Raw genomic sequence first — 11,117 nt, forward strand, 5'->3', positions numbered from 1 at the left:
GCGCGGTGACGGCCGTCGGGGCCGTCGGGGTGCAGGGCGGCGTCGCCGGGCGGGACGGGGGAGCCTGGGGCCGGCGGCCGGGCGGCTGGCGCCGCGGTGCCAGCCCCTGGCTCGGCCCACACCGACGGCAGCCTCTTGGAAAAACTTGAAGTCTCGTCAAGCGGGCGCGTGCGCCCTCCCTTCCACTAATCCTCAACCCCGGGAGAGGGCTCGCCTCCTCCTGCCCATCCGCACCCGCCAGCAAACCCAAATCAACCCCGCACGCCGTTTGCTCGGAACAGCCCAGGTGCATGCACTCACGCGTATGCTGCCGGCGTCCACCCCGGCCGCCTCAGCTGCCAGCCGCGCCGTCTCCAGCGCGCGGGAGAAGGGCGACGCATAGACCACCACCTGCCCCGGCCCCAGCCCCGCCCGCGACAGCTCAGACCCAAACAGCTGCCTGCGGGGTTGGGGCGCGGCATGCAAACTTTTCCAGGGTTTAGTGTCGAAGCCGACCAGTGTTTTGGTCATGCGCCGGGCGCGCATGCGGGGTCGTAGGGGGCTGCGGCCTCACAAGGGAGTGGGTAGGGGCGCCGCCGCTCGGCCCACGAAGGGCCCCGCTGCTATCGCAGGGCAGACGCTGAGCTGGTGGCTGCCTCGGCCAGGCCGTGGCGAGGTGGGATCGCTCCAGCGGACGTCGTGCCGGCTGCTGCTGCTATGGCTGCGGCTGGTGCCACTTCGGCTGCTGCAGCTGCCGCCGCTGCCGCTGCCGCTGCCGCTGCCACTGCCGCTGCCGCTGCCACCGCCGCCGCTGCTGATTGTCCGGTGCGGTCCGCTCCTTGCAAACAGGAGCGCCGGCCCCGCTCACCCGGCCGCGCGCGCCTGCTCCTGGCCCGCATCGGTCAAAGCATACGCCTCCTTGACCCCGTTTTCCTGAACACCGGATGGGCAGGGATATGGGTTGTAATGGCTCTCACCGAGAGGAATGTGCGGGTGTTATGACCTTTCAGGGGCGCGGGCGCCACATCGCAGCAGGGGCTCAGGCGCCGCGCCACATCGCAGCAGGGGCTCAGGCGCCGCGCCGCTCGGGCGGGCGGGCAGGAAATGGCGGAGGCTCGGGGCGGCTGCGAAAAGGTGGCGCAGCGGCGCCGCGCCATAGGCTGGCCGCCCACCAGCGAGCTGACGATGATGCTGGCCTCGTTGGCTTTGCTCCTGCCATGGCGCAGCAGCCTGGCGGGGCGGGGGCGGCAGCGGCGGGCTTGGTGTACACTAGGGGCAAGCGGGAGCGCGGTGGGCAGCAGCGGCGCACTGGTCCCAACATGGAGGACTTTCCCGGGCATATGGCTACCGAAATCTGTGGATAACGCTATCACCTACCAGTAAGTGTTTTGCCGCAGCTCCATGAGGGCTCCGTGAGCGCCTGCTCCTTGAAATTGATCGGATCGGTTGCAGATAATTGGTGCTGCTCGAGGTACGTATGTCTGAAAGTGCTGTGACGCGGCACTTTTAATTTTCATACCATTGCAGCCTGCTGCCCGGGCAACATGATGTTGGCCAACATAGCGAACGCCGGTGCCACTCGCAGTGACTGTTGCAACCCCTGTAGTTCTGCCAGGCACAAGCGTGCCTTCGACCATTACAAGCCCAACGCCAAAATAAGCACTCTGTTTCTCCAGTGATACCAGTCCCTGTACGCGGGATACTGCAGCTGTCTGCCTGACCTACTTCGAAACCGTTCACAAGTGCCAGCCCGCAGGCTCGACCCCTCGTCAGGCTCAGCCCCATTGCTGCAACCTTGGCTACATTTCAGTCAGTCCTTGCCTGGATAGACCTTCAGGCCCCAAATTCATCAGGGAAACAAATCAGTTGCCGTGTATGTGGGATATGCGTGCCGTGACCCCAACCATCTTGCCTTCGTTGCTGCACCCAAGGCACTTCCAACCTGGCGACCAGCGCCATGCTGATGACTAATCAGTCATCACATCAGGCGGCAACCGCCGCAACTGTTGCTCGCCTTGCTCACCCAAACTCCAGCCGCCCCTGAACATGGGTACAGGGCATGCTGAGGCCAGATCTTGCAGGTGAGACGGCTGAAAGGTGGCACGACAGGGTGAGTGGGCCGCACGGCGTAGCGGAGCCGTCCAAACCCTGAAGCAAACACGCCTCCTGCACCGCGTGTGGGCGACTGGAATAAGCCGCCGCTGGCATGTCCCAATGTGCTGGGTTTGCTCACTTGACTGAAAAACGCGACACGGGAAGGGTTTGAATCATGGGTAGGTGTGATGCGCAGACAGCGGCCGGCGAATGGCAAGGAACCGGAGCTTGCAGACTCGGCGGGCTTAGTGGCAGGTGGGGGCTGCAGCAGGGGGCCCGATTCCCACTGAGAGCTGGCTTGGGGGCTGGTCGGACGCCAGGAGCTCAAAAGTAAATTCTGGCTCTTGTGACGCGCCGCAGCCATACGCTGCGTCACAAGCAGCTGTCCTGCCATTGTTACCGCCCCTGTTGCGCTGCATTCCGAATTCTGTGTATATTGTACAGGCGTCCAGGACCCACGAGCGGCCGCACCCCCTTTCCATCCGTCATTCCTTTGCTTCAACATACCTCAGTGCCCTCATGAACACATTCCAGAATCCCCCAGCCCTAGTGCATCAGACACATACTGTACTGCAAATGACGAAAGGGTTTACGAATGAGGCGCCCTCTCGCACTCCACATGTTGTCAAAGAGCTGCTGCACACAGCAGTTCAAGGTTTAAGGGTTCAGGGTTTACTGACATTCGGAAGGGCTGCCAATCGTCCGGTCAGCAAGACAACGCAACGGCCCTGCAAAGCCTCCGGGCGCCCGCTACTCCTGCTTGCCCTGCGCCGCTGAGCGCTCCGCCCGCTCCTTCTGCAGCGCCTTGCACTCCTCCCGGTGGCCGCCCTTCCAGTGGACTCGCTGGCTGCGGGGTGCGGTGGATGGATGGTCTCAGTAAATTACAGGCAAGCAGAAGCGGCAAGGCGGCAGCCGTGCATCACAATCCATATTGATTGATAAACGCTTGCAAGAGAGCAGAGCAGCAGGGGCTGCATGCAGAGCGCCAATCTGCGGGGTCAGCCCATGCATGTTATCGGGTTGCAGCTCACCACGCCTTGCTGCAGTAGCGCAGCCCCGGCTTGCGGCAGCCGCTGCACAGGTGCGGGCGCTGGCCGTCCGGCCCCTGCGCCTCGCCGCACACGCTGCAGGCGGGAGCCCGCGGCTTCTCCGCGACGCTGGCCTTCGCCCCGGAATTCTGGTCATCCGCAACCGCCGCCTCGGTGTCGCGGCTCGCCGCCGCATGGAGCCTGGCTTTTGCGATGCAGCCGTCGCACACTTCCGTGTTGAGGCATGACAGCTGCTCCAGCAGCGCGCCGAACAGCGCGCCAATGTCGACGACGCCAGCCGCCCGGGCCGCGATCACGGCCTGAAGGGAGTCCCGCACGATCAAGGCCTCATCCTCGTCATCGCCAGGCGGCGCCGCGCGGCACAGCCTCTCCAGGATGGCCATTTCGGGTGTGTCGTTCACGGTGCACTTTGCGAGGAATGTGCCGTCACGCGCCGACTGACCCGCCAAGCAAGCGTACCACTGGACGAGCCGCCTTTCCAGTGTCGATATCAAGCCCGGGCGCAGGGCGGCATCTGAGTACAGCAAGGTCGATGCTTCGGCTCTTTCATGGCTCAGCTGCTCGAGAAGCCCCGCCAGGATGCAGCCAAAATCCGCACATTCTTCGCCGTCGCCCAAGACGCACAGGCCCCTCGCGAGCGCCGGCAGCGCGGGGTCGGGGAGCAGCTCGCGCAGCGATGCGGACCGGGCGAGACCCCTGTACAAACCTGCCCTTGGCAGCTGCCCTTTGTCGCAGAGCTGTGTTGGCCCCTGCACAACATTTGTCAGGTATTCCGCGACCCGCAGCACGAGCTCGGCGTCGCCGGCCTGAAGCGCCGCAACCGCCGTTTGCGCCAGCGCGGGCGACACGGCGGCGTAATCAGCTACCGCGTCGCTGCAAGACGCCAGGTCGGAGAGTGTGGCGTACGCAAACCCGAGGACGTGGGCGCGGTCTTCGTCCCCGCCGCAGGCCGCTGGTGTGTGGTCTGATATGATGCCCGCCAGCAGCTCGGGCAGGCGGGGGTGCAGGGAAAGGAGAGACGCCGAGAACGCCGCGGCTGCGTCCCCGGCGGGCAGCATGCTGGGGCCGTCTTCAAGTTGGGGGCGGTCGCCCTCAGCAGCGAACGCCAAGCCTTGGAACGTGAGGGGCAGGACTTTAAGCATCCATTCCAGGTCTATGAGGTGGTCAGCGATTGAGGCGGCATCATCAGCGCCTCTGCAGGCACCGCCGCCGCCGCCCCCGCCGCCTCCTCCTCCTCCGCCAACACCAACGCCGCCGCGCGCGGCGGCAGCCGTTTTGGCCGTGCGCAAGAGCAGGGCCGCCGCAAAATCCTGTCGCTCCGCGAGGCGGGGGGCAGCCTGCGGCCGGAAGATCACCAGCCGGTTGATGACGCGGAGGATCGACACCTCAGCGGCCCGCAGCAAGTACGACTTGTCGCTCGGGGATGGAGTGCCAGCCGCCCGCATCCTCAACAAGGAGGAGTTGAAGGCGGCGGCGGCGGCGGCGACGAGGCCCTCGGGGGCGCAGACCCGCAACAGGGCGTCGCGGCTGTCGTCCCGCGCCATAAGCTGGGCCGCGGCCCTCCAGGCGGCCCCAAAGTCGACAAAATGCTGCGGCTGGCTGAGCAGCACCTGCGCCAGCGATCTGCGTTGTCGGGGCAGCGGAAGGGGCGCAGGGGGGTGAGCCGATGAGGGGCACCCCTGTGGGAGGCGTGTGCTTTGAGGGTGTCGAATGTAGTGAAAGCGGAACTGATCATAGCCGTATCAGGCACGGCCCACCAGCGCCTGCGCTTGCATGACGTTGCAACCTACCTGAGAAGCGGCTGGTGCTGTGGAACCAGCTGGCGCCCCTGCTCCCCTTTGAGCAGCGCGTCAATCGCAGAGCAGCATGCTTCCGCGACCACGCTGTCGCAGCCGTGAGCGGCAATTATGGCAGCCAGCTGACCCAGCGCACGGGGCGGGAATAGCCGTCGCTCCGGCGGCATGGGGCCGGCGATTTGCACGAAGCGCGTCAGCAGGTGGGAGAGCACAGCACCATAACACTCGACTGGACCAGGCACAATCAAGGATATGTCGCGTATGAGGGTGATGAGTGCATCTTCAAAGGAGATGGTGGCCATGATGCGTGTCCCCTGCTCGCGTGAAGAGGCAAAAGCGAAGGGGCCGGTCAAACGATCTGCACGCTTGAGGAATATTTATGAAAGCCAAACGCGTCAAAAAAAGCTATCATGAGCTGAAATTCGCTGCGGCAAGTGAAACTGGACGCAGTTGCTTGACGACTACTGCAATGCTGATCTGATGCCAGCGCCGCCCCCGTACCGCTGCTGCCATGCAAGTGGCGCGCAGCAGCAAACAGCATCGGTCGATGATGCAAGGCAAGCGCACGTGGTGCTGTTGTTTGTGCATCTGTGATATGATATCAGACGTGATGCTATCATTGCGCAGGTGCCAGGTATGTTGAAACACAGAGTGACTGTGATGAGAGTCCCGCAACAGACAGCTGCCGCAAGGCTTGATATTTTGTATCACATAAAGCTGGCATTGTCTACGCAATCTTTGTACGGCCGCCCAAGAGTTCAACGCAATCTGCTCTGCCATGCGTCTTGAAGTCCTGCAGCCATGGTCATCCATGCATGTGGCAAATATGCTTTGCATGTGCGAGGGGGTGTTTGCGCCTGGCAACCCTGCTTGCACTGGCAACGCCCGCCGCCCAAGTCATACATTGCATTACATTACAATAAGTCCCAGCAGCGAGAGGACAAACGCTGGCTCCGAGTGAGGGGTCGAGGTGTGTACGTAGCAAAGCTGCACTGCCTCAAACGTCACAGCACAGCTGGATTAGCACTTTTATTAGAAGTGATACAAGTTCCCGCGGCTGCCGCTACTCCTGCGGGTGGGCATGAGCCACCAGCTGGACACTCTAGCCGCGGGCCCCCTGCTCCCCCGCCTGATGGCCGGTGGCGACGGGCGGAATGCGGCCTCGCGGCGCCAGGTGTCGGAGAGATTACTTGACGAGCGAAACGGCCAAATGAGCAGCGAGCCGCAAGTGCGGAAGTCGGCGAGGCAGCCGCGCGCTGCGCCCCTGATGACAGCTGCCTGTGCCCCAGGTTTTAAACACAGTGGTGAGAAGGGGCGATCGACAGAGGCACAAGCCGAAGCGTGGGCGCCACGTGATACCCCTGTCTCATGGTCACAGGCACGCGAGATTTGGGGGCCGCCGGCGCCGCTGCCGCCGCTGCCGCGCCCACGGAAAAGCCAAGCGCTCAGGCTTGACACCGCCCCCGCGGTCACGAGGGGCCAGCAATGCAGGCAGCGTTGGGCCTTGGCCCCCAGCGGCGTCCGCCGGCTGCCCATTAGGCCAGGTCCTTGGAATCTGTTTATCAATTCACATGCACGCGCCCATCCACAGCAGGCGGCCACGCGTCTGCCGGAGAGACCAGCAGGCGCGCCTGCGGCGCCCGCAGCGGCGCAGGTGCCATGACCCTCACCCTTGGCAGCGCCGGCGCGGGCTGCTGCTGCGCGTGCGGTGTGGCGGCGGCGGGCTGCGCGATGCGCATGATCACGCGGGCTGCAGGCGCCGACGGCGGGGCTGGTTGGGGCTGCAGAGCGGCCGATTGCCGCTGCTGCGGCTCCGGTGGCGGCAGTTGCAACAATGGCTGGCTCTGCTGCTTAGCCACCTGCTGCTGCTGCTGCTGCTGCTGATGCTGCTGCTGCTGCTGCTGCGGCGGCTGCTGCGGCTGCTGCAGTTGTTGTTGTTGCTGCTGCTGCTGCTGCTGCTGCTGCTGCTGCTGCTGCTCCTTTTCCGGCTCCTGCTGCTCCTGCTCCTGCTGCTGCTCTGCTTGCTCTTGCTGTTGTTGCTGCACTTGCTGGTCAAACTGCTGCTGCTGTTGCTGTACCTGCTCAACTTTCTGCTCCCGCCCCCACTCCGGCTGCTGCTGCTCCTGCTCCTGCTGATGCTGCCACGACTGCCCCTCCTCCCACTGCGGCCGCTGCTGCTGCTGTCCATCCCCCTCCTGCTGCTCTCGCCCTGGCGCTGGCGCTTCGTTCAGACGCTGCTCGTGCGTGGCCGACGCGGCAGCCGCGCCCGCCTGCATAGTAGCGAACAGCGCATGCGCCTTGGCCGCCGCCGCTGCGTCCCGCAGCTGGTTGAGCGGGCCGTGCCGCGCCCGCTCGAGCGCCTCGGCGCGCGCCTGCGCCCGCACGCGGGCCTGAGCGTGCGCCAGCCCCCGCGCTGGGGGCCGGCCAGCCTGCGGCTGCGGCTGCAGCCGAGCCACCCGCCGCGGCGGCGGCGATTGTGGGGTGGGGGGTGCTGCGCCGGCGCCGTCCGCCTTGGCCTGGGCGTATGCAAGCCGCGCGAGCCTCAGAGTGTCGGTTGGGGGCGCCGCGAGCAGCCGCCATTCGTGCTGGCCATGCGGGCGCGCCGCTGCAGCCGGCAGCTGCCCCTCCTCAAACGGCTGCTTTGTGCCGGCGGCGGCGCACACCCGAGCTGCAGCGGCCTCGCCCCCCGCGGGCACGCCTGGCTCGGCCCCGCCCCGCCCCGCCACGGCGGCTGCGTCGCGCGCGGCGAGCGCCGACAGCAGCCGCTCGTGCGCCGCGGCGCGGGCCGCGTGCGATGAGGGGTCGCGATCCCTCAGCCACAGCGACAAGTAAGAACTGGCGCATGTGTCATAGGCCGACATGAACAGCGGCGGCGGCGGCGGCGAGCCTCGGGGCGCGTAGGCGGGGCTTGGGCGGTAGGCAGCGCAGCGCTTGTACTCCGCTTTGTTGTAGGCAGCCCGCTCCACCGCCAATACGTCTGCTGCGCCGCCCCCGTCGCCGGCGCCGTCGCTACTGGTGCCCGGCTCGGACGGCTCCAGCCCTGCCTCAGCGGCGACGGCAGACGCGGCGGGAGCGTCGACGGCGGCGTGCGGCGGGCGCCGTGAGGGCTCGCCGGGCCGCCCCCAGCCCACCTTCTCATCGCCGCACTCCTCCCGGCCATCCTCTGCGTCGCCGCCCCCGCTGCCACCAGAGCCGTCAATGCCGCTGGCTTGCTGAACGGCGGCAGCGGCGGGCCGAGCGGCGTGGCGCGGTGGCGGCGGGGGCGGGTCTGGCGCGTCCCAACCCGGGCGCCGCCACACGTCCGTGGGATTCGCCTCAGGCCCGTCCTCCCGCAGCCGAGCCCGCGGCCGCCCCACAAAACCCTCGGCCGCCCAAACAGCACACGCGGCCCGCGGCGGCGGCGGCGGCGGCTGCGGCTGGTCCGAGCCGGGCGCTGCGTCGGGCCCGGCGACGGCGCGGTCGCTGGCGGCGGAGCAGATGGGATCGAACTCATCTCCAAAGGCGGCGTCGACCTCATCAGCCCATGATAACCGCGCCGACAGGCCCAGCTGGAAACCAAAACCGCAGTCGTCGCCGAAATCGCCGCCGCCGCCGCCGCTGTGCGCGCTGCACGCGACCGGGCTGCTGCACCCGCGCGAGCTGCCCCCGCCGCCGCTGCTCGCGCCGCCGCTGCTCGTGCCGCCGCTGCTGCTCGCGCCGCTGCTGGTGCTGGCGCGGCCCGGGGGCGCGCGCGGGGAGGCGGAGCTCCGCCCTGAGGAAACCCAGGATTTGCCCGGCGATGCTTCTGCAGCGGGGCTCGACCCCTCGGCGTCGCCGCCGCCGCTGCGTGCGCCCTCCGCGGCGGCGCTGGCTGCCTGCCCCTGATCCCGCCCTTCGCGGCCGCGCCGCCTGCGAGTGCGGGGTGCGGCGGGGGGGCGAGGGTGGGGGCCGGGCAGCAGCCGGCGCTGGGTCTGGCAAAGCGCGGGCTCACACCAGACACAGGGCACCATCAGACCCCTCCTGGTGTGCCGAAACATCCCGCGCCCAGTCGGCGCCGCCTGCCCACCCCTGAAGGACAGCCCCAGAAGTGCGGCAAGCGTGGGTCGCTGTCATCCCCGGCAGTCCGGTCGCGGCCGCCGCTCCCTCGCTCCCCCTCTTTCTTGCCCCGCCCGCTCACTTCAATGTGCTCCCGGCAGCGTGTCCGGCGAGCGCATTTGGGGATGCGCTGATGTCGGCAATGCCGGGGCCGCCGCGGGGCGAGCCGGCCGGACTGCTGCCGCAGTCGCTGCAGGGGGCCCCGTGCCTGGTCTCGCCGCTGCAGCTGATCCAAGCGCCGCCGCTCGCGTCCCCCCTGGGCCGGAGCTGCCCCGCCATTCCGGCGTCGCACGGGCGCCTGCGGACAAGGCACATGGGAAGCGCGGCGGGGGATGGGCGCGGGGGGGCGCGGGTCAATGGCGGGCGTGCAGCCTTACTTGGGGAGCTGAGTGCACTACACTGTCAGGCGCGGGCGGGGCCCCGTTGCTGCAGGTGGGCCCGCGGGCAGGCAGTATGCCGCTATTGGGCATGGGGCCGCGCAAGAGGAACGCCTCCGGTGGCCATGGGGCGTGCGGCCGGCGCGGCACCGCTCACTGCTGCGACCGACCCATGCCCGAGCTCAGGGGCCGCGGCTCGCCTAGCCGCGCCTCATCGGGGCCGCGACCAGCGCTGTGGCCTTACCTGCCAATGCCGATGTGCTTGAGGGCGGATCGCAGATCGTCTTCTGAAGAATCTTCCGATCGGTGCAGCACCCGCCGCGCGCGCACAACCGCTGCTCCCTGCAGCCCGTCCATGATAGCGGTGCCTCCTGCCTGGGGCCACGTCGGGCACGCCTGGCCAGTCAAAAGGCGTGTAGGAGGCCCTCCAAAACCTTTAATTGTGATGAAGTCACTCTGTCAGGACGGGCTATCATCAGCCTTGAGTCGTTGCACGGCTCATCCGCTGTGGATCTGCGCGCGCAGACCAGCACACCATGTTATGTGCAATCAGATGATCCTGTACAGAACTTAAAATTTGCTTGCAACGACAATGTCGGGGTCTCAGTCCACGGGCTGCGGGCGGCACTCAGAGAAGTACAGATCACATGAGGGCCCGTACGTCCGTGCAGCGATGCCGTTATGTGTTAGTAAGTGACTGCAACACATATGGTTCATGTGCAGGCCTGCACACCGTGAGCTCTCAGGCGGGACGCGACGTTGCTCTTCTTCCCCTCTTCCAGCGCTTATGTAGTGTCAGTTAGGCTCGAGAAGTCAACTAAACACTTTATGCCATGCCTGGGCTATGGACTCGTGGAGGGCGCCCGCTTTGTTCTGCCGAGCGGGGCGTGCCGGATGCGCGAGGCCTGCGACCGTGATAAGAGTATGCGAATGAGTTCATTACACCGCTCTCATCGAGTTGATGGTGGTCGCCAAGTGGTTTGACTCATGGAGACGAACAGCCCCCGGGCACCTCACCCGGTGAGCGGGGTGCCGCCACCCAGGCGCCCGCCACCCTCCACTTGCACGGCAACGCCCGCCTCAGCCCTCTAGCTGCCCCTCCGCGTACAGCAGCCTGAACATCAGCGGCAGCACGTCGAGCTTTGACTCCGGTATTATCCGCAGCACCGACGCCCGCAGCGCGTCGCCCGCGCCACCGTTCCCTGCGCCGCCGCCGCCGCCGGCGCCGCCGTCGCCGCCGCCGCACTCGGCGCCGGCCTGCATTCGAATGAGCATGTGGAGCGCCTCGAAGGCGCGCTGGCCCACCTGCAAGCGCGAAACGGGCGGGATGCGCAGCGGCCGGCGGGGCCGGGGTAGGGGTGGTGGTATGGAGGGGGCCTCCTGACAGCCATGGCACGCAAATGAGGAGGCACGCATGGGTGATTAGAAGCGGGCAACTCAGCGGCTCGCCCTCCGCCGGCCGCTGCGAGCTGCCCTCGCAGCGACAAAACCGTGCTGGCAGCGGTGACCGTGCGCCGCCCCAGCTGCTGCTGTTGTCTTATTTGTTGTTGAAAGTGGTTGTCATCATGGCGCCCGCGCACCATGGCGGTGATGGCGGCCTTGAGCTCAGGCACCGACCGCGCCAGCCGCTGACCCCGGTCCGCGCCGCCGTCCTGCCCCTCCGCCTCCGCCGCCCCTGCCGCCGCCGCCGCCGCGCCGCCCCCGTTGCCGGCGCTGAAGCTGCCGCCCGCGCGCGGCGACCGCACGAC

General features: G+C 67.2%; 3 protein-coding genes across 3 annotated transcripts; all 3 read right to left on the reverse strand.

The window, feature by feature from the left end:
• Positions 1–2,823: 2,823 nt before the first annotated feature.
• Positions 2,824–3,505, reverse strand: MNEG_9511 (hypothetical protein; the record flags this gene model as incomplete). Its single annotated transcript, XM_014042015.1, has 2 exons — positions 2,824–2,920; positions 3,105–3,505. 2 exons carry the CDS (start codon positions 3,503–3,505, stop codon positions 2,824–2,826), a joined length of 498 nt encoding a protein of 165 aa, XP_013897469.1.
• Positions 3,506–5,981: 2,476 nt separating this feature from the next.
• Positions 5,982–9,726, reverse strand: MNEG_9512 (hypothetical protein; the record flags this gene model as incomplete). The annotated part of the gene is made up of 4 exons (XM_014042016.1): positions 5,982–5,987; positions 6,589–8,806; positions 9,075–9,290; positions 9,614–9,726. 4 exons carry the CDS (start codon positions 9,724–9,726, stop codon positions 5,982–5,984), a joined length of 2,553 nt encoding a protein of 850 aa, XP_013897470.1.
• Positions 9,727–10,449: 723 nt separating this feature from the next.
• On the reverse strand, positions 10,450–10,952 carry MNEG_9513 (hypothetical protein; the record flags this gene model as incomplete). Its single annotated transcript, XM_014042017.1, has 2 exons — positions 10,450–10,674; positions 10,950–10,952. 2 exons carry the CDS (start codon positions 10,950–10,952, stop codon positions 10,450–10,452), a joined length of 228 nt encoding a protein of 75 aa, XP_013897471.1.
• Between the last annotated feature and the right edge of the window lie 165 nt (positions 10,953–11,117).

The sequence above is a fragment of the Monoraphidium neglectum genome (genome assembly GCF_000611645.1).
Source record: "Monoraphidium neglectum strain SAG 48.87 unplaced genomic scaffold scaffold01963, whole genome shotgun sequence".
NCBI classification, from domain to species: Eukaryota; Viridiplantae; Chlorophyta; class Chlorophyceae; order Sphaeropleales; family Selenastraceae; genus Monoraphidium; species Monoraphidium neglectum.